Genomic DNA, 23474 nt, shown 5'->3' with positions numbered 1-23474 from the left:
AATAATTGTAAATATGTCCATCGTGGACAGTCGCACTCCACGCATTAAACCAATAAAAAAATGCGAAAACATGAAATGGACAAGTTAGAAAGGAAAAAATAAAATGCCAAAACTATATATCGATGTGGGAACGTTCATGTATATTTCACGGTTATGTGGGGTAATATTCCTGGGCCCGTTTCAAAAACCCCTAAGATCTCGTAAATTTTCTCACAGCATGCGGACCACCTATGATATAATTTAGGAGGTAAGAATGCTACGAGAAATCTTAGACTTACGAGACGTTTGTGAAACTGGACCCTGTTCCTTCACTCTAAGGTCATTAGTTTTTCAGTTGTTTCGAACCCCCATCCTCAACACATACCCCCCACCACCGCCACCCTTTGTCTCATGTAGTACCTCATGATCCTGTTTATCGGCCAATGGTACCCAAACGAATAAACTACTATAACCTCTTACCAGGACCATCATGGCTTCTTCGATAGTGTTCGAGTTATTTATAAGGCATTCACAACATTACAACACGTCTTTGGATAAGGACATAAAATCACTTAAGGCCAATTTTGTGGGAGCAACGGTTGTCGGAGAGAGGGCGAGGCACATTAACCTTTGCAATAATGTGTGGTAGCACCGTCAGAAGGATGAGCTGATCCGCCTGTGAGGCGTTATTGGCAACACTTCTGCTCAAAGGATTCACGCAGGCCACAGTTACTGTGGTGTTCCAGGCACCTCGTGAGTGACACAAGGTGATAGATTCAATAAACCAACTTTGGAAAACGCTGCTTCGGGAATCTCTTGCAGATAGATGAGCTTTAGGGCCTATTGCTCCCGCGTCAATCAAGGATATTACTTTGTGCGATTGTAATTGTTCATATCAAAGGCTGATATATGTTTAATGGGATTTCACTTGCATGTTTGTGTCTGATTCATTTCAAAGTGCTAGGTACATGCATGGTATTTGTAAAAATTAAACCCTGGACCTTTTCAGTGATGAAAGAATATGTTTGTGATGATAATATATATGAGGATCAATATATGCAATATATTAGTACTGAAGCACTTACACCAGTGTGTGTGTGTGTGTGTGTGTGTGTGTGTGCGCGCGCGTCTGTGTGAGTGAGTGAGTGTGTGATTTTGTGAGTGGGTGAGTGTTTGTGTGTGTATGTGTATCTTTTGGTTAATACTAATTTGTAGTAAGTAGATAAGCACAAATTGCTTTGAATTAGCAACTCAAGTGCCATTGACCTTTCCGTTAAACAATGCTTATATTAGTATTAAGAACATTGATTGTGTTTCATGCTACAACATTTGATACCTTAAAATTGTATTCCACAGCTCCCTGCAGTAGGCTTCCCCCTCAGTCCATTAAGTCACATTGCAGAACTTTATGCTTCCTCAAGTCTTTTCCGGTCGGACATATTGTCTTAGGATTCTAGAATCAGCGGGTAGGTTGTTTTAGAAGGAATGTTAATCTCTTACTCTAAAAGTGAAATGTGAAGGAGGATGCGGATGTACGTTCCCTGAGGTTCACAGAACAGGTATTGTATGTATATTTTGTGGATGCATTCTATATACATACATAGAAACACTGAATAGTGTTCTAGTACATGCCAGTTCAGCGACTGACAATATACTCTTCTACTGTCATACATGTATGTCATAATATACACTTCTACTGTTTTACGTATGTCACTAAACACTCTTCAACTGTCACATTTGTATGTCAAGAACCACCTTCCTCTGTAACCATTGTACGCCTCAAGATTTCTGTTTATACTCCATGCCCTTTACAAGACGATTGTTTAAAAAGCCAAGACGTAACCCGATAGATTCCGTGCCTTGCGCATAAAATATCCAAATTAAAAAACCCTGACCTTTGGAAACGAGTAATGTTTCACAAGAATCGATTTAACGCTAAGCGTCAACTACATCACACAGGCACCTTGAACGGCGAGGATATCAATTCACTAGAGCCGGAGCCGTAAATTGTGATATTCAGAGGACGTATATAATAGTCCCTGTCTGGCTGTACATCCAGGAATACGTCATGCAGATAGAGTAATCAGCTACACGAACTCGGCAAATATCTTTATAAAATCTTGTTTTGCTAGAGAAAAGACATGGAGGTGTTACAGTTTGTTGTGTTGACTGTCGTGAATCTGGCCCTTAGACAAATTGCTATACAGCTGTACTTTGTACATCAGAGAATGCAGACATTAAAACGTAATATGATCCTTTCAAAATAATAGATTTTCTATCAATCAAATCTAGGTAGAGTCTCCACAAAGTCTAAGCAAAAGAAAGTGCCTCTCAGGATCATAAATGAGAATAAAGTGAAGCAAAATGTCTCGCGGGTAAAAAAACCCCAACCAACTATTTAAAAATAGGATGGATGCACATGTGAATGAACTGTCCACAAATGTCTCCGAACGTTCGACGCAAATTGCTATCGTGTTGCAAATTGCTAAGAAAGATCGATTATCAAATAATGAAACACACAGTCGATAAACACATACCACAGATTACCATTACTCCCTGACAGGCACAGTGTAGTTACTAAATGTGCAATTACACTCACTACCCGCTTTCAGAAATATTGTGTCTCTTTTGATCCAGTGTACACCAATACCACCATTTTTCCATACACAGATATTGGGTTATAAACGTCAATACTGTCGTAAGTACGAAATGAGAAGGTCTTTTCACGATTTATCCCACATCATTTGTAGGAAGCAAACAATATTACAAGAAGGTTATGTGAGATTATCAGACCAACAAAACCCCTCTCGACATCAGCACACTTGGATAAGAGTTAATCGCCGGTGCCGACGTAAAATCATGAAAACAATTTTACGCTTTAACGTTTCTTTGCAAAGCACAACTAAGCATCATACCTCTGCAAGCATGAAACTGAATACACGTACGTATCTTTTGGTGTCAAAAGTCTAAATTGTCTCCTACTGAATGAAATTAACTGCACAGAGTTAACGCTAGTGAATGTTCCCATCTTTGCTGCTGTTTTCAAGTAACACGGGGCTAGATTGAGCGTCAGGAACACCTTCAACTGTTCATAATTTACAACATGTTGATAGAATGCATGATATGTTTGTGGATGATCAACGACTCCTCGTTTGCCACATAGCCAGTGCAGTTGACGTGTGCATTGAGGACATCCTGGAAATGAGCTGGCATGAAGAAGGCTTCAGTACACTGGTTTCCAAGGCTTCTGACTATTGATGAGAACACTCCAGGTTCGCCTCTGTGAGAAGTTATGCCGGTTTATAACAGACAATCTGAATCTGCACTCCTGAAAAGGCACGGGACAACCATCACGTCAGTAGAACATCTAACGTCTCCAGCCCCAGAGGAAGGACAAGTGTGGTCCATCAGCTGACAAGGGGATGGCCTTGAATAGCTAGGATTTACAAAGGAATGCTACAATTGGACTACTCCCCTAAAATGCCAATATTCGGGAACAGTGCATACATTTTTTATACGTCACCGATAAATCTGCTGTAGCTTGTTTCATGCATTTGGTCTCTATTGACACATGGATACATGACATACATAGCGTTTCATGGCGATATGTCTGATTTATTATAAATATATATCACAGAAGCACTTTAACCTCTCTGACCATTATGTCTCTGTGTGTTTATGGTCCATATATACTTATGCATCTATATGACAAAGAACGTTATTGTTTATTACCTTTGTGAACATCGGTCAATACACTATTGTTAAACACATGTCGAGCACTTATCATGAAACGAAACCGAATAAACGGAATCAGCGATGCAGAAAGCACCGCCATGTCCGTACTAGTTACAGGGCAATAGGCGATGAATTGCTGACACGCCTTTCATATATGGATACAACACTGGCGGCCTCATGCACTTCGTCTTGCAAAGCATTGGTCATAAAGCTCAGTTATAAACGTTCTCATAGTACACAATATTGTCTGCGAACTTTGTCAGTGCGACTCCCATAGCTGTGTACCAGGCTCTGAGTTAAGTACATCAAACACCGCTTGACTGTGCATGGGCTGTTTGACAATATGTCTACGGGTTTAAGGGGGTCGAGTATGGACGAATGCCAAAACCCAACAATAGAGGTCGTCTTGTGTAAATAAACCGTTAACGGGTATTAAATAAATAGATAATGCTATAATGTGTTTTTGCCAGGGCTAATGATTTCTGGAGATTCTAATGATTGGACATGTGGCAGTCATAATATTTATGTACACCAGCAATGAATAATTGTAAATTCTTGGACCATGGAACACGGGAAGCGATCATGGCGACGATATGTATTAGCCACATGGCGATTCCGCTGACGAACGTACATACTATTCAAATCCGGCTAAGACTCATCGCCTGAAATCAGCTGGGTAGCCAATATTACGTGAACGCAATCATTTAACAAAAACACGCCATGGCCCACAAAAAAGAGCACAAACAACCGACACAAACAACTCACTGCTCCCAGTAAGTATCATGATTGTTGTTAAGGGTGGAACATTCTTTACGTCAGTAAGAACACTGCTGATCATGAGTTCCTGTTGTACGGGTTGGCCATTCCGTTCAGGCCATAATCTTCTACAAGCATTGGACATCAGCCATGCATGAACAGGATCAAGTACTACTGCACCAGAATACGCTCTCGTGTACAGAATTCCCAACACCTGTTATCGTGCTACTGCAGAACTTTCCAACTCTATCTAGCTCACCCCAGATCATATCTGAACCGTCACAAAACGGTTATGTTGGGCAACCTTTGAATCCTAAAAGTAATGGAGCCCAACCCCGTTGTCCAAGAGACCTAATCTTCAGCCTGCTGGTGGGATGCGAACGCATGACCTTTGTGACAGGGTCTTCGCGGATACAATGAGGATCTAAGCAGAAACGTTAACGCCTCTAGCATTCCGCAGATCATTCCTGAGTGTGATCATAGTCTCAAAGCTATGACGTCCTCGCGCAACCAGGTGATATGTGTCTTCCCATCGTGTGCCAATCGCTGTCGATCACAAACCTGTTGTGGGCGCTGATCAGATAGTAATTCATTTCATGGCTGATCACACGTGTGCTAACAACCACATTTGTACCGAGATGTTTTGTTGACCAGGTTCTAAGCATGCCCGTTCAGTCGCCACACCGCGTCTTGAACACTGAACGACATCAGTTCGATCAGTAGTGAGAATTTGGTGAGGTTTTTGGTGATACACCCAAACACAAGTTTCCAAGTACGTCATGAATACACACTGACTTTTTAGAAAGTTGGAAAAATGGAACGTGTAATATTTGGTTTTACAATTTTTGACTAAAATACAGATGCTAGCGATTCGAACCCACCTAATCCGCACCTAATCACCGGAACAAAGTCTGCAATCTAGCCCACCCAGCCACCGCGGTTTCTATATGTTGCTTTCAAGAACCTCGTACAGACAGTGCCCATCTCTGAGTTCCTCTCTCAGTAATCCTAAGTTCTATAGGTCTTAACTATTAATGTGTACCAGAATGTTTCCACCCTGCCCTATTTCCTGACACCCTCACAATGTGATCCTTAGCAAACATTGAGCGGCATAGTTATTACCATAAACTGTAACATTACTGTACAAATTCGTACATTCACTGTCTGATATTCCAAACGAAACTCTTGAGACTTATGAAATATAATGAATTATTTAACATTGATACAACCACTATCCCATAAACTTTTGCGTGTTCCTGAATACACTGGTCAACAGAAAGACGCACATAGTTAGGTCATTTGGGTGCCTGGTCGATGAACGTATATGACTACACCAGCACAAAATACTACTCTGTCCCATAATGTATGCCTCATAAAGGTAGTATTGACAAAGGCTTGTATATGGAGAATATATGGGCGCCCCAATCCTGGAACCACTTATAATAATTAATGTCAACACATACTGGCAGAAGTAGATGACCATATAACAAGAGCCCCCGCCCAAGAGGTTCACTAACCTGTAAGTCAGAGCTCAATATATCCAAATATATTTAATGTTTACTCTTCAAATGACGTGAGGTTGTGTATGAGGTTTGGATGAATGACGTTGACCGTGACACAGATCCACGTTACTGTGAAATTCTGTGCCAGCCTAATGCTTAGCTCTATTGTCTATTGTCCATTGTTGAGACGAGATTGCATGATGAACGGCTATAACTCCCTGTGTCCTTGAACCAAATATGTTTGCTCCAGTGGACTGACGTCGTTGATTGTTTACATACACTGCCTCTGTGACACTGTCACCTCCATGTACTGTTATAGTATGACAACACATACATTAAAAGAAACGTTCATTCACAGAAGAATTTCAGTTAAAATGTGGGAAATTTGTGAAACATGTAAAAAACAATTCCATACAAATTTTAAGGGATCACTTACCTATGATTTCACCTCTCTTCACTGATAAAGAATATTCACTATGTAATTATGTTAATGACACCTCTGACCTGTCATCCAGACACCGGGTGTCTGTAGGTGTTGTGTCACAGGTGTTACTACAATCCAATATTATAAACACAAGCCTGTTCCTTATTGTTAACAAATACAACACAAAAACACATCTCGGAAGAATAAACACTTACCAATATACCAAAAGGCCGGCGAGTCTTATACAGTGCCCGGTACATGGTGGACCATAGAAGGACTTCTGACCTGGACAAGCGCTCATTTACAGCTACAACTAGGGTAGCTCTGGCACAGCGCGGGTTTTACAGGGGTACTGAAGATTACTTGATATGCAGATATGCCTCTTAGAGTCAACCCTGTGAGGATTTGTTTAGTGAAGGGACCGATCGCGCAGGCAATCCGCGACTAGCTTAAGCTTTGTACGTACAGCGATAATCCATTTCACTCGAGCTCAACACATGTGGGTAATCATGTTATCTCCATAGCGCTGAAGCAGTCTGGTATTAATCACAAACTACGTTAAATCACTTTAGAAAATTCAACTAAGTTACATTATACTTTTTACATTTATACTGCGATAAGATATATCCATTCAAGTATTTTTTCCCCGGTTATCTCAAAGTATCCCGTGTACACACCTGTCAGGAGTCCATTAAACCCTTGTAAACATTTAAAAGAGAAACTGTATAAATGACTTGGCCGAGGAACCAACATACGGAGGTGGTTAATGGGCGTTGGAACACTTCCATGCTTCCACGTGTCACGGCATCCATTACTCTTCTAATTACATATTGATTTGAGAATAATGGGAGAACCTAAAACTAACACGGTTTACACTTAAAATATTACATTTGTTCACAGAGGAAGCCAGATTGAAACTTCCGCTGGAATTGTACTTACTTGCTCACTGCCTTAAACACTGCATCAGACAAATTCAATTGGGTACATGCATGGAGGACGGAGACAATGTTGGTGTGAGGCGTGGAATCAGTCTCATTTATCGCCTTATTTGGAGTGAGACAGTCCCTGTAGAATGAGCGAGTGAGTTAAGTTTTACGCCGCCTTTAGTAATATCATGGCGAGGAACATCAGAAATGGTTTTGTAATCACGTGGAGACTCGAACCCGGATCTTCATTGTTACGAGCGGGCGCTTTAGCAACTAGGCTACCCCACCGCCACTCCCTGTAGGGGGTCAGCAACACACACATAGGTCCATTGATAAACAACCATATTGCACCGTGAGGTGATCCAGTATCGTCAAGGGGCTTCACGAAAAGAGGAATTGCCTTCATCATTTTGGCTGATTCAGAAACAAAACAGTCATTTAGTACATACACCTCTGTGCCTATCGACACTGAAGTGTTGCTTGAGAGTTGGGTTTACTCCAGCTCTTAACGTTATTCCAATAATATACTGAGGGAAACAAAAAAGGGAACACCACTTCACCGCAGTGTTCCTCTTCATACTCTCAGGTTTTCATCTGTGCAATACACAGATTGTGAAAAAGCATGGAAACAAATAAAGGAGCACTTGTTCTTTCATGCGTTCCCTTACTTGTTTCCCTCAGTATATCACACACCTGCTGAAGTGTCTGTTGAAAGTGGGGGGGGGGGGGGGGGACTCCTGAAGTGGTACCTGTGATTTATCTGGCTATGGTGAAACCCCCGAGAACGGTCATGGTGCATCAAACCTAGAAATATAATCGAAGGGAATCGGGCTTCGACACAACAATCACGTGTTTGTGACTTCCCAAGGGAAGCAACTCTGCCCTTACGGTGTCTCACATGACACGACCGCCAGTGTCTCAACATCTCCTCGATATATAGACCCTTGAAGGTCCCGAGGTAGAATAGGCTCATGCTTGCCATGAAAGGCGACTATGCTTGTCGTAAGAAGCGACTAACGGTAAAACGTGTTACCGTTAGCATTTACCGTGACAAACTATGTATGTATGTATGTATGTATGTATGTATGTATGTATGTATGTATGTATGTATGTATGTATGTATGTATGTATGTATGTATGTATGTATGTATGTATGTATGTATGTATGTATGTATGTATGTATGTATGTATGTATGTATGTATGAGACACTGAGAGTCAGCGCATATTTGCCATCAATGGATCCCTGTTATTATGTACGCTGGGGAAAGTTATGGGGTAGAGAACTGCATGATTATTCAGTGTCAGATACTCGTAAATCATCTTCCTGATGGTGAGGAATGCACTGTATTGCATGTATCACCCAGGCATTGAGTTAAACTCCGTATTGAGTCTGATACTTGAGTTGTGCGTCGACTGACAAACTGAACACGAGAGCCTGAACGTTGTATCAACCAATTATACCAGCGCGCGCGCGCATGTGTCCGTTCGTGTGTGTGTTTAAATTTGTGTGTGCATGAGTGGTCATGGTTATAATGACACAGAAGAAATATGTTTGAGAATGTAACTACACCGAGACTGAATGCAATCGAAAACATTGTAAAAACTAATTCCACAGCAAGTCACATCAGAAGAATTGACGAGAATCTTAAGATTAAACACTTGAAATCTTAAATGAACACCCACAATGTACATATGTTTTCACAAACAAACGTAATGAAATATCGGCATTATTTTTCAGGTTTCATTTCCGTTGTGTACATGCAATTGCTCATAGTGGCGCCACATCGGGGTTGCACAATCAGCCCTGGACAGTTCTTGACCCTCCTCAGTCTAGAAATCTCATAAGCTCTTGGGACACGTGAAATGTCAAAATACCCCCACCCCAAAGAATCCTTTGAAAACTTTCAATTGATTTTTGCCCTGACATTCGTGCTAGACAGCTTCAAGTTGGGTTGGTTGTGATAAGCACTCTTTGATGTGCTTCTTCGGAGTTGCACAGCTCTCAAGAAGGCTTTCTGGCAAGAACACTCGCATTGTACACACCTCAAGTTGACAATTACTGTTAATTTTATTCTGGAAATAGGCTGTTCATCCGACCGGTCTGGTATTAGCGGTTCAGTAACAAGAGCTTTTTGTAGATCTCCAAAGGAAACTTTGTATTAATAAATTATAAAATCATACAGTCAGTTCAGTATTCAAGGAAATTACGGCGGAACTGCTTCCAGCGACCTTTCATACAAACAGACTGACAAAAGAATTTAACTGCTTTCGATTGATTATTGAAGTAAACTTACAGTCGACAAATGATGCACATAAAACAAAATCGTGATTTATCATGCCGAACGATTTTGAAACAGTTTAGGTGTATACAAAGTTACTATTACAGGGTTCCAAATGACAAGGAAATCAATGCTGATTCGGATATACAGATTGTCGATCTTTTGACCCACTTGCACAAACCTTCTGTTTGCTAAGCTTAATATGGATATGTGTTGGGACCTTAGCTTACGACAGCTGTGAACGTTCCACTCCACCCATAAGTTTACTCTAAGAAGAAATCATTAACTAGCAGGTCATCGCTTTGATGTATAATATTTCAAAGCCATCCCTTTACTGGCTTATATGAACACACCGTTTGGGGGTAATATACACATAGTTTGAGATTCATAGCATTAGACGGAAGATCATAAGTGTCTACAGAGAGATTTTCTTCGTTTACCTAAATCCCTGTTTCGCATTGGGTATATTACATAAATGGATTTAGGTACCTCGGCTCTAAAACAAAGTGTATTTACTTTGTATTGATGTTCTGTGAACGGAGATATGTATCACACAACTGAGTCAAGATTTTATGAGAAACTGGCCCAATGACTTCTTGTACTACAAAGTCTCAATATCCAAATGTCGAATGATGTTGTCCCTAATTTATCCGCGGGCGAGTTAAGTCGACGTCAGTATTTTTTTGTGTTGGTGTAACTGAGAATACGTTCCCTTTGGCTGATGGCGAAAAGACAACAGCGTTTGAAATAGTATGAGTCACACTACAAATCAGTTGACTTATTTTGTCTCCGAGCTTAGTTCGGGGTGGACCTGTTTTCTTGGAACTGGACATCACTGGGGTAAAAATGTCCTAGAACTTGATGTTAAACATGAAATGACTGACACTGAATACGCTGCATCCGACGACGACCTTGCGCCCTGCCATAGCAAATTTGTCTGCAAGGAGTTTAAAACCGGTAATACAGTCTAACTCTTTGGGTTACAATGAGATACTGCAGGATCTTTAAACAGTTTACATCCTGGAACTGTATGACAAAAGCCGAGAGTTTGACGTCAAGAGCTGTTGACGTGATAGCGGCAGACCGATATTGAGATATTGCCTGTAGCAGTTGGATATTTAGACGTACCAGTTGAGACACTGCTGGTGTTGTTGAAGAACATGAACAAGATGCACGCCCTGAACCATATAAAGAAGAAACACAAGTGCATCCTTCAAATGATATTGATAATTTATTGCGAACATATAACTAGGCCCATTTCCCCAGATGTCTCCGATTTCGTGTAAAACCTCAATTAAATCTAGTAAATCGCTATTTCGCTGAATAATTGATTTTGTTTGCGGCATCAGAGGAAGTGCACTGTCGATGTGGAGAAAACGTTTTTTGAATAGAAGAACGTTTACACGCACTATCTGCAGCCTTCATCGTTATGTCTAGATCTGCATATGCAGAACTGAGTCTAACGGTAAACATTGTGTATCATATATCATTACAAAACCCCCTTTCATCTGGCAACAGTTTTTCAATGTCACATGACCATTTCCATTCTTGCTTGAAATCCTTTATAATTAGTCTAGTTTGCTGTTTCTTCCTTCTCATGCGTGTTTTACAAGAACATCCTGGTGGTAATCGTATGAAGCCGATTACGTTGTATGATCGTGTAGCATCGGTGTGCACAGGACATGAGGTTCAGGTTTAACGGGAGAGACTGGCAATAAAATGCATAAACATAAACATAAATCGACTTGACGTCGTCTTAACCGTCCTTTCCAAACAGTATCATTGACCTTGCACTATCAAATATCAGAGCGTCATGTGGTAGTGTGTTGAAAGGTTGTTTGAGATGATTTCTAAAGGTTTCTCTGAATGATTCTATACTTCACCAAAAGGCAACAGCCGTGAACAGAAGCCGCACGTTATCACAACACGTTAGGACAACACATTAGGATAAGGTGTTAGGAAAGTGTGCCAGGACAGCACCTTAGGATAAGGTGTTAAGGTAAAGTGTTAGGACAACACATTAGGATAAGGCGTTGGGAAAATGTGCCAGGGCAGCACTTTAGCATAAGGTGTTAAGGTAAAGTGTTAGGACAACACATTAGGATAACGCGTTGGGAAAATGTGCCAGGGCAGCACTTTAGCATAAGGTGTTAAGGTAAAGTGTTAGGACAACACATTAGGATAGGTTGTTAAGGACAAGGCGTTAGGATAAGGCTGTAGGTTTACACTTTAAGGAAGACAAGGCTTTATCATAAGGAAAATCTAACTTCGAAGAGTCAATGCTAGGTGTCTGTATGGAGGCAGAAGAGTGAAGGCAATGTATACAGTTTAACCGGATCACACGAACTGACCCTTGTCCAGACAATCATGGCCTCTCATAAACACGGAATATTTAGTGGCGGAGTTCAATCGTGTTTATCACGTATCTCTCATGTACATATGGTCAGTGTGTCTGGTGGGGCGATATCAATGTCACACAAATCGACTCCATGGGACTCTTTTGATCTATTTGTTGTCTGCAAGGATGAATGTCAAATCCCTGTTGTCCCTTACTGGCATACATAAACTATGATGCTACCTATTTTGTCATTGCTAATACATGCAAGGCTGGGACATCGAGCACAGAGACAATAACGAATTCACGCGGATTGTGCTGATCCCGGGATTCTCAATTATTGCCGTATGGAAGTGGTTTGAACGTTTCTGTGCGGTTGGGTAGCCCAGTGGTTAAGGCGTTCGCTCGTCACTTCTAAGACCCAGGGTCGATTCACCACAAAGGTACAATGTGTGAGTTCCATTTCTGATGTCCCCGCCATGATATTGCTGGATTTTCCTAAACGCGACGTACAAACATACTCGCTCACTCAATTGAGCGTTATTTTGACACGCCGTGAACCAGGGTTTCGGCAAACACTCGGTGCTAGCCATCGACATAAAGATTTAGTTCGAGAACAAGCTAACTTTTAGATCAGAGCGAATTTTTTCATGTGCCTCAGCGTTTCATTAGTTAAGAAATGCCAAAGCGCCCAAGGCTTATTATAATGGAAATGTAGCCTGAAAGTTAATTGTTCTGAAACTGGAGTCATCCCGACCGCCATTTGATCACATTGAACTGTTCCAGTAAATGCAGACAACAAACCTGGAGCTTGTCTGGCTGCTACAGTTTGCAACGCTGGTGGGAATTCAGACAGCTACATTACATCGAAAGCATAATGTCATCTAGATTTTGAATGAACGAGCAGAATATAGTTCCTGCTGTTGTTATCTGGCGGTGTAAATGATTCCCGTTAATATTTCATGTTGCAGTTGTTGTTGTTGTTGTTGTCATGTTGTTGACTGGATGTAAATAAAATTAGTAAGAATAGCTTAATTAGCTATACTTGTAACATGCAGTAGGGATGAGTATACTGTGTTCTTAAAACCTTACTACCCCCTCCTCCCCTCTACCACCCCATCTCTTTTATCTCTTTCTCTCTCTTTCATCTCTCGTCGTATATATCTCACTCTATATCTCTCTTGTTCTTTATCTCTCTACCCCCTCTCTCTCTCTTTCACGCACGCACGCACGCACACGGAATAACACGGGTAAATCGACGTTGAATTTTGTGATTAACACTTATCATCATATACAAAGGTGGAATAAATAGATTGTTATAGGTAAATAATTCAACAGTAATTATAACAAGTTCCTAAAGATCAATAGCACATCAATGGAGTCGCATAGCGATGTGTCCACAGAGCCGTTACTCGCGCGACATACGTTGGTGACACGCCGACACAGCGGAATTGGAAGGTTTTCAGAACACGCTCCAAACAAACTTGAGGGTTTGTTAACCCGTACGACTCATCTGCTCAGCAAACACAAATTGCAACATTCATCGGGTTCTCGGGACTTTAATCAGCCCCGGACTGGCATGATCACGCCAGATTCCTGTAAACAAACCGGGGAATTGATTGGTGCAAATTACAGTGGGTAGAGTGACAAATACATACGGTATGTACACCGTCAATCATACGTCAGTCACTGTTGACATGCCATGTGACTGGCAGGTGAAATACACATTATAACAGCTACATCAATGTCTGACACACAAAACCTTAATGCAATGTTCAGGGGAAAATCAATATCGAGTATAATGGGGTTTTCTCTCAAAGTGGCCAGATTCTAAAGAATATTATATTCCTCGTGTTGGAAAAATCAAATGACACTAGGTGGGGAAGTAGATTGGATACAGGTATAAGAATACCGCACCACAAAACACTACAAAAACATCATCATCATCATCGTCATCATCATCATCGCCAACAACAACAACAACAACAAGGACATAAACAACACAAGAGCTGTCTACGGAGCGCGAGTACACGAATACAAGCAGACTAACGATCTGCGAGATAGAACGGATCGAACGATTTAACGATCTGATATAAGATAGATTTGGACTGATTTTCACCGTCGTTGTCTGCCCACCAAGCTTCCGCGAATTAACGATGTTGTGGTCGACTATCCACACAACTGCATCGTAACATTATTGAGGGTCTCAGTCGATCTTCACGTGGCATTAAACACTAGTTTTGCTTTCTGACGTCTTATGAGCCAAATGCGATGTTTTACTACGACGGAGCTCCCGAACTGGAGCTGGTCTTGACAGATCAAACAGCAGTTGATGCACCACACAGTCAAACATGTCGGTAGTTGTTCATGATAGCACATCAATCAGCTCAAACTCTAGGTTTGACGATTCATAGTTTATCATCAAACCCATGGATATCGCTCCTGGTCATCACTGGACGAGCGGTTGTGTATGGTGAAAAGATAGCACGGAAACGATGCTTGTCGATGTTTATGGTAATAGGGTTATATTTATTCAGTTATTATAGACTCTTAACGTTTTACCTACTTAGCTTATAACAACTGGCGCTTAGCCGCGGGCAACGTACGGACCCAGCTTGTGAAATGGCAGCTGCGTCACTACATAGAGTGGTGTAGTACACGGTACGGCCAGTGTAGGGGCCCTTGGGTCTCGCAGATATCGATCTCCTCTTACAAACATTGTCCTCACTTGCATGTGACCTTCACTGTCACATCTACATCGCACGACCTCTCAGCGGCACCGTGTACCACTCGGAGCAGTGCCAGTACATAAAGAACACCGTTAGGAGAGTTGACATGATGTAAAAGAACCCATTTCGAGTGGTTTTAGCGACGCCTACCGAGATAACACCAGGTATTGTCAGTACATGAGTAACAGACTAAAGAGAGTTAGTTCATACAATAGTATACAAAGATGTAACACAGGGGGTGGGGTATGTGTAGGGTGTTTGAGTGGGTGGATGGGTGGGTGGGTGGTGGTGGTGTCGATTATGTACAAACCGGCACCATATACCTGGAATATTGCTGAGTGCGGCGTAAGACCTCACTCACTAGCTCACTAATACATGGCGGGGAGTTACCCTTTTGGTGGTGGTAAGATTATTGAGGAGGAGTAAACACACTGACAGAAAGCCCATCTCGCATAGATGTGGTCAATAGAGTCTGCTGTTGGTATCAGGGGAGTGGTCACTGATGTGGGAAGGCAGTTGGCAGTCTGGACATACATCTTCGACGTAACATAACAATGGCGAAAAGGGATTAGAACCGACAACCATGTGCTTCGAGCGTGTACAGGGGAGGCAGTTCCCCGCCACCACTTGTGGAGCTTTAAACAACTTGGTACCCCCAACAACAGAAGGTTCCACTCTAGGAGCACACACACTTGAAGACAAATCATTCACTGTCCACTGGGCCAAATAGTATAATACACTTTGATGAAACCTATTGAAAATCTACACTCACCCGAAGTGAGATTCATATGGTATACTTTACTCACATTCAATACTTCATGTTCTGTTGATCATGTCATGATATTTAATCGTATTCGGATACTATTACATGGATCCAGACATGCGTCTTCTTCTGAACATAAAATACTAGAGCATAACCTGCATCAATTTTCCTCATACTTTCATACTTTCATACTTTCAATGTGACATGATACCGTCTTCTGTTTTCTGTGTCACAAAATGAAAAAAGTGGCTAACTCATTAAGCTTGGATTTTTTTAATTCATGACAGAATTCGAGGTTTTACTGTAGCCATAACATAACGCTATAGTTTACATGGATTTGTTAGGTTATGATATAAGTACTGGTCACAAATACACATTTCAAGAGGAACTCAAATCAGTTGGTTACACCCGATGCAAGTCGAGAAGAAATCTGACTATAAAAAGAAAAGATTTTAATTGAAACTGAGAAACGGAACAGGTATTATAGGCTGAGCTGCTATCATGGCGACATCGCCTGCTCTGATCATTACCTGGTCACGCAAGTCGCGTGGGAGTACAATTTCAGAGACGGATCTCAGGAAATGGAAAAGGTGTCTTGACCTTATACCATAATTGCACTGTGAACACAAACATACATAATGTCAGCTCTGAGAGTGATTCCAAGTGACTACTCACTACTGATGTGATCATCATACACGCCTTAATTACCACTTCTCTCACTGTTGATGTGATCACCATATAAGTCTTAACGCTACTCTCACTGTTGATGTGATCATCATACAAGTCTTAACGCTTCTCTCAGTGTGATATGATCACTATAAAAGTCTTAACGCCTCTCTCAGTGTGATATGATCACCATAGTCTTAACGCTTCCCTCACCCACAAATGAAATGATGACAGTTAATTCAGTTGTATAAGATTCACAAATCAGATAGTGTTAGTGCGCTAATTGGGATTCTCATTCACCAGTGTGACAGTGATACCACGACGGATAAATGGTGGGATCAGCCTTGAGGACGCAGTGTATGATAACAGTGTATGATAACAGTGTATGATAACAATGTATGATAATGTGTCGACGATGGCGCCAACAGACCACAGCGTAGGTTTAAACATCGATCACAACCCGAGCCCACTGCCTCTCACATCAAGTCAACTCTAGCTGTCAGCTCGTCATGGAAATACAAAACAACGGTCACCTGATCCACGTTTAAGCTGTGAATTGGACATAATTTTAGTCGCTGATACGTCAGCTTGAGAGAGGCACTTATATGCTTAGTGCCGTGGAACTGTTTTAAAAGCTACGTACAATCCTGATGAATATCCCTGATTATACGACAGTAGGGCAAGAGTTTTTTTGGCGTTCTTCGCAATTGTCACAGGTCGCGGGAGTGTTACATTGTGGATTATAGACGCAACTTCAGCGTTTGGTATGTTGTTCGTCATTAAGGGGAGACTGACTTCAGTCATCGCACTGATGATATAGACGAGACTATTGACTTAAATGAAGAGAAGTGGTGCCATAATCAAAATACCACGACGCCATTTTCCATCAAATATCAATATTTGGATTTAAACAGTCCCACCAGAAATTCGAACTTATATGCATGAAAGACACAACTATTGCTTACTTACATGTCTTAACGTCACATTTGATACCAGTGTTAGATATGCAGAAGTCCAGCATCACTTCCCTCATAGCTAGTAGTGAAGCTGTCACACTTGTATTTCAACATTAAAATTCACAAATAACATGCCAGCACTGACTCTACACGCCATTACAGACCGGATGAACTCCATAAGCCCAAACATCTTGAATTATCCCGACATGTATCATATTTATCAGAGTATGTTTGTATTGGTACAAGAACAAACATGTAGTGGACGCCTAGTATTGTGTCAGCAACAATTAGGTGTAAACAACATCACTGCATGGATGAAGAGACACTATCAGTGATATCCTGGTATATATCACATATAGACTTTGACATGTTATCATACCTTCATCCCCTGTTACATGTAGACAAGTAACATGACAGAATATACACGTATCATTTCATGCATAAAGCGGATGTTGCGGTTGAACAATGTGGAAAGTAACAATTGTCTGAGCATTTTCTTCAAATATGAACACGTTTTACGATCGATAGTTTCTCAGGTCACCTACACGAGATCGTTAACGTGAAATGAACACATGTATGTTTCAGCGACAGGTAAATGGTGCATACGTGTATGGAGCCGCAGCATCAACATACACTCGTTCACATCATTCCTGGTTGTATCGCGTTCATAACATACCTGGTTGTATCGCGTTCATTTCATACCTGGTTGTATCGCGTTCATATCATACTTGGTTGTATCGCGTTCATTTCATACCTGGCTGTATTGCGTTCATAACATACCTAGTTGTATCGCGTTCATAACATCCCTGGTTGTATCGCGTTCATAACATACTTGGTTGTATCGCGTTCATAACATACTTGGTTGTATCGCGTTCATAACGTACCTAGTTGTATCGCGTTCATCCCTCGTTGTATTGCGTTCATAACATACTTGGTTGTATCGCGTTCATAACGTACCTAGTTGTATCGCGTTCATCCCTCGTTGTATTGCGTTCATAACATACTTGGTTGTATCGCATTCATAACATACCTAGTTGTATAGCGTTCAGGACATACCTGGTTGTATCGCATTCATTTCATACCTGGTTGTATCGCGTTCATAACATACTTGGTTGTATCGTGTTCATAACATCCCTGGTTGTATCGTGTTCATAACATACTTGGTTGTATCGCGTTCATTTCATACCTGGTTGTATCGCGTTCATATCATACTTGGTTGTATCGCGTTCATAACTTACCTAGTTGTATCGCGTTCATCCCTCGTTGTATTGCGTTCACAACATACTTGGTTGTATCGCATTCATAACATACCTAGTTGTATAGCGTTCAGAACATACCTGGTTGTATCGCATTCATTTCATACCTGGTTATATCGCGTTCATAACATACCTAGTTGTATCGTGTTCATAACATACTTGGTTGTATAGCGTTCATAACATCCCTGGTTGTAAAGCGTTCATAACATACTTGGTTGTATCGCGTTCATTTCATACCTGGTTGTATCGCGTTCATATCATACTTGGTTGTATCGCGTTCATAACATCCCTGGTTGTATCGTGTTCATAACATACTTGGTTGTATCGCGTTCATTTCATACCTGGTTGTATCGCGTTCATATCATACTTGGTTGTATCGCGTTCATAACTTACCTAGTTGTATCGCGTTCATCCCTGGTTGTATTGCGTTCACAACATACTTGGTTGTATCGCATTCATAACATCCCTAGTTGTATAGCGTTCAGAACATACCTGGTTGTATCGCATTCATTTCATACCTGGTTGTATCGCGTTCATAACATACCTAGTTGTATCGTGTTCATAACATACTTGGTTGTATAGCGTTCATAACATCCCTGGTTGTATAGCGTTCATAACATACTTGGTTGTATCGCGTTCATTTCATACCTGGTTGTATCGCGTTCATATCATACTTGGTTGTATCGCGTTCATAACATACTTGGTTGTATTGCGTTCACAACATACTTGGTTGTATCGCATTCATAACATACCTAGTTGTATAGCGTTCAGAACATACCTGGTTGCATCGCATTCATTTCATACCTGGTTGTATCGTGTTCATAGCATCCCAGGCTGTTTCGCGTTCATAACATACTTGGTTGTATCGCGTTCATAACATCCCTGGTTGTATCGCTACACGCTCATATACACTACATTTAATGCTGTGTTTGTTGAGGCTTATATGTGGAACTATGGACACCGGCGACAGCTAGAGATGGCCATTACTCGCTCAATCCCAGTGTTCTTCAGGCGACCGTTATAGTGTATTAATATTCCTATGCGCTGTGGATGACTCTCAACTCATAAAGGAAATCAATCCTGAACACTGTATGAAGGGGGCTGACAGTCTGGGAGTGTTTGTAATAACATGTAATGGCATGTAAATAAATTAAATTTACCTCTCCAATCCTCAAACAATATGTGTCTGGTCGTTAAAACGTGTGAGATTTGTAAATACAAAAGAGGGAAAATCTCATTATAGTCAACACAGTGCTGAAAGCTAGCAAACACCACAGAGTGATCCAGAAAGATGGGCCCCTCCTGTGCGCGTTAAGTCACGAAATTAATGTAAAATTTCGTTTTAGAAGACTGTCAATTTCAGGCGCTTGTTGAGGGGGAAATCGATTCGGGGATCTCGATGCTTGGGCATCTATTGATATTCGGGAGAGGACGTGATCTTTCGATATTTGAGATCAATTTCAGCAACAGGGTTGTCTCTCTCAGTGGGAGTGCTTGTCTATTTCCTTGAGAGATGACAGGAACAAATACAGTTGCTTACGTAAAGGCACGCTTGATCTTTCTGTGGCACATTATTTTTTGACGTCGGTACCGAGATGTCAGTGATTTATGATCAATAGCTGCACTTGTTTCCCAGTTTCAAGCCCGGCACTCACTGTTTATCGAAAAACAATCTAGCAGTTTAATTTCTCCCACAGTTGGATCTCATTTCACGGAGATGCGGCGTTCTGTGTGATTATTGCATCTTTAACTAAGGCAACAGCCCTATAATCGAAGACAGAACGACGTCCGACGGTTCCACTAGAAGTCCCTCAATTTCGTGCCGACTGTCATGTTTCCATACATTATGCATATCAGATAGACACACTTTCCCTTCATTTTGTGTCCACCTTTGAAATACATAACAGATGTCACTTTCATACAGTCCACGGAAACAACATGGATTTGTAGACGCGTTCACATACAGTATTGTATTACATATATGCCGGTAGGGCAAAATGACACAAATATGTTATATTAGAGTAAATCGGAATCTAACACCACCCAAATCTGCAAGCGTGTAATTCAACATGCTTTCGGCTATGGATGATCATATTTCAATGAGCCCTCCTGTCCACGGAGCAGAGCTAGTACGTTTCCAACACACGATCAGTAGAATAACAGCTTGAGGTTGAAATAGACAAGCTTGAGGTTGAAATAGACAAGACTTACCGTGTGTTGCCCGGAGAGCGGCGGGTTATCCATACTTATAGTCCTATGCACAACCGACACGGGGACCAGTCGGCGAGAACTGCCCTAGGTGGAAGGCAGAGGCTTTTGATAAAGAGTTCAATGAAATTCCTCTGGCTGAATGCGCCCGGGTGAAGGTAGCGCTACAACCGAACAGAGACACAGGCTGCCTCGCTCCAGAGATGGGATGTGTATTCAATAAATTAGAGAGCGGGGCTTCACGAAATGTGCGAATCAATACTAATAGCGGCAGCAAGCACTGTGTGCCATCACAAAACTATATCGGGTTGGTAGGAGGATTAATGATAACATTCGCGACAGATAAACTATTTACAAGTACACGGTACACGCTGATGACAGTGGTGACGAATGAATATTCATGCAGCATCTTCCAGGTTTTACTCATATGTACATATTCATGGTTGTGACTGTTTATTGCTACATGACGCTGTTCACAGCGTTTGACTTTCATCAACTAGAACACATTGGCCGCACTATTTCTCCCGAGATTCAGATACAGATGCTTTGGAAAGCCAAGATCGCTTCTTGTGTTTGTACATAATGTCCCGCGCTGCATAGACACACTTCTAAAGAAAATGTTTTGTATAGACGGGCTGTAAAAAAGTCCAGCACACACACCTGCCTATAATACATTTCCTGTATCAGTGAATGCAGTATACTAACAGACGCTTAAATACAGTATTTAAGCCGTTGTTGGTGATTTAAATTCAGGCCTATGTACTGGTACCTGCTTATGAACCTTCTACGCTCAGGGTGGTCTGTGATGGGAACTGCCAACTCGGGCAAGCGTTCATCATATTAAAACATTTTCACTTTGGTAGATAGGTGAACATTTTCATAGGTGGACACAGTGGTGAACCAGTGCTTACTGTTGATTACGAGGTGGACAAAATGGTGAACCAGTGCCCACTGTTGATTAAAAGGTGGATACAGTGGTGAACCAGTGCCTGCTGTTGATTAGGAGGTGGGCACAGTGGTGAACCTGTTCCTACTATTGATTACGAGGTGGACACAGTGGTGAACCAGTGCCTACTGTTGATTACAAGATGGACAAAGTGGTGAACCAGTGCCTGCTGTTAATTAAAATGTGAACAAAGTGGTGAACCAGTGCCTGCTGTTAATTAAAATGTGGACAAAGTGGTGAACCAGTGCCTGCTGTTGATTACAAGGTGGACACAATGGTGAAATAGTGCCTACTGTTGATTAGGAGGTGGACAAAGTGGTGAACCGTTGCCTACTGTTGATTAAAATGTCAACAAAGTGGTGAACCAGTGCCTTATGTTGATTACAAGGTGCACACAATGGTGACCCATTGCCTGCTGCTGATTACAAGGTGGACAAAGTGGTGAACCAGTGCCTGCTGTTGATTACAAGGTGGACACAATAGTGAAATAGTGCCTACTGTTGATTAGGAGGTGGACAAAGTGGTGAACCAGTGCCTGGTACTGATTATGAGGTGGACACAGTGGTGAACAATTTCTTACTGTTGATTACAAGGTGGACAAAGTGGTGAATCAGTGCCCACTGTTGATTACAAGTTGGAAAAAGTGGTGAACCAGTGCCTGCTGTTGATTACAAGGTGCACACAATGGTGAAACAGTGCCTGCTGTTGATTACGAGGTGGACACCGTGGTGAATCATTGCCTACTGTTGACTACAAGGTGGACACAGTGGTGAACCAGTGCCTACTGTTGATTACAAGGTGGGCAAAGTGATGAACCAGTGCATACTGTTGATTACAAGGTGGGCAAAGTGATGAACCAGTGCCTGCTGTTGATTCCGAGGTGGACACAGTGGTGAACAAGTGCTTACTGTTGATTACAAGATGTACACAGTGGTGAACAAGTGTTTACTGTTGATTACAAGATGTACAAAGTGGTGAACCAGTGCCTGCTGTTGATTACAAGGTGGACAAAGTGGTGAACCATTGCCTGCTGTTGATTAGGAGGTGGACACCGTAGTGAACCAGTGCCTGCTACTGATTATGAGGTGGACAAAGTAGTGAACAATTTCTAAGTGTTGATTACGAGGTGGACAAAGTGGTGAACCAGTGCCTGCTGTTAATTAAAATGTGAACAAAGTGGTGAATCAGTGCCTTATGTTGATTACAAGGTGCACAAAATGGTGACCATTGCCTGCTGCTGAATACAAGGTGGACACAGTGGTGAACTATTGCCTACTGTTGATTACGAGGTGGACAAAGTGATGAACCTGTGTCTACTGTTGATTACAAGGTGGACAAAGTGGTGAACCAGTGCCTGCTGTTGATTAGGAGGTGGGCACAGTGGTGAACCAGTGCCTGCTGTTGATTACAAGGTGGGCACAGTGGTGAACCAGTGCATGCTATTGATTATGAGGTGGACAAAGTGGTGAGCTGTTGCCTACTGTTGATTACAAGGTGGATACAGTGGTGAACTGTTGCCTACTGTTGATTAGGAGGTGGACACAGTGGTGAACCTGTTCCTGCTTTTGATTACGAGGTGGACACAGTGATGAACCAGTGCTTACTCTTGATAACGAGGTGGACAAAGAGGTGAACCGTTGCCTACTGTTGATTACAAGGTGAACATGGCTTTAGTAATGTCTCTCCAGTGTACACGGCTGATCTCTTCAGTGAACACTTCTGTAGTAATGTCTGCAAGCAAGAAATCCGATGTATTTAGCCGGCTCAAAACCAAACCGCAAGTCAATTCTGTTTTTGAAATGTAAAGCTGTACACAATAAAGCACTCGTCAGAGTTGTACACAAAGTGAGTGATCTAGACTATCGTGTTTGTGGGAGTGAACTACCTCGCTGACTATGTGTGCTGTCGATTAGGTGCCTGACTCAGAGATTGACGGTTGGAATTCCGAAACTGACTCAATCAAACGGATGAACTAAAACCCGTATTTCAATCACAAAGTGAAATCCCACATAA

At 41.7% G+C, this 23474-nt stretch overlaps 1 protein-coding gene across 1 annotated transcript in view; it reads right to left on the bottom strand.

The window, feature by feature from the left end:
• The window catches only part of LOC137274163 (cGMP-dependent 3',5'-cyclic phosphodiesterase-like), a 103180-nt gene extending 82451 nt beyond the window's left edge, over positions 1 to 20729 (bottom strand). The window contains exon 1 of the mRNA XM_067807200.1: positions 20519 to 20729. Coding sequence (XP_067663301.1) covers positions 20519 to 20551 — 33 coding nt within the window. The 5' untranslated portion in view covers positions 20552 to 20729. The remainder of the gene's footprint in view (positions 1 to 20518) is intronic.
• Between the last annotated feature and the right edge of the window lie 2745 nt (positions 20730 to 23474).

Source organism: Haliotis asinina, chromosome 2, assembly GCF_037392515.1.
Source record: "Haliotis asinina isolate JCU_RB_2024 chromosome 2, JCU_Hal_asi_v2, whole genome shotgun sequence".
Lineage (NCBI taxonomy): Eukaryota > Metazoa > Mollusca > Gastropoda > Lepetellida > Haliotidae > Haliotis > Haliotis asinina.
The sequence above is the reverse complement of the archived record's forward strand: the minus strand, read 5'-3'. Positions and strand labels throughout refer to the sequence as shown.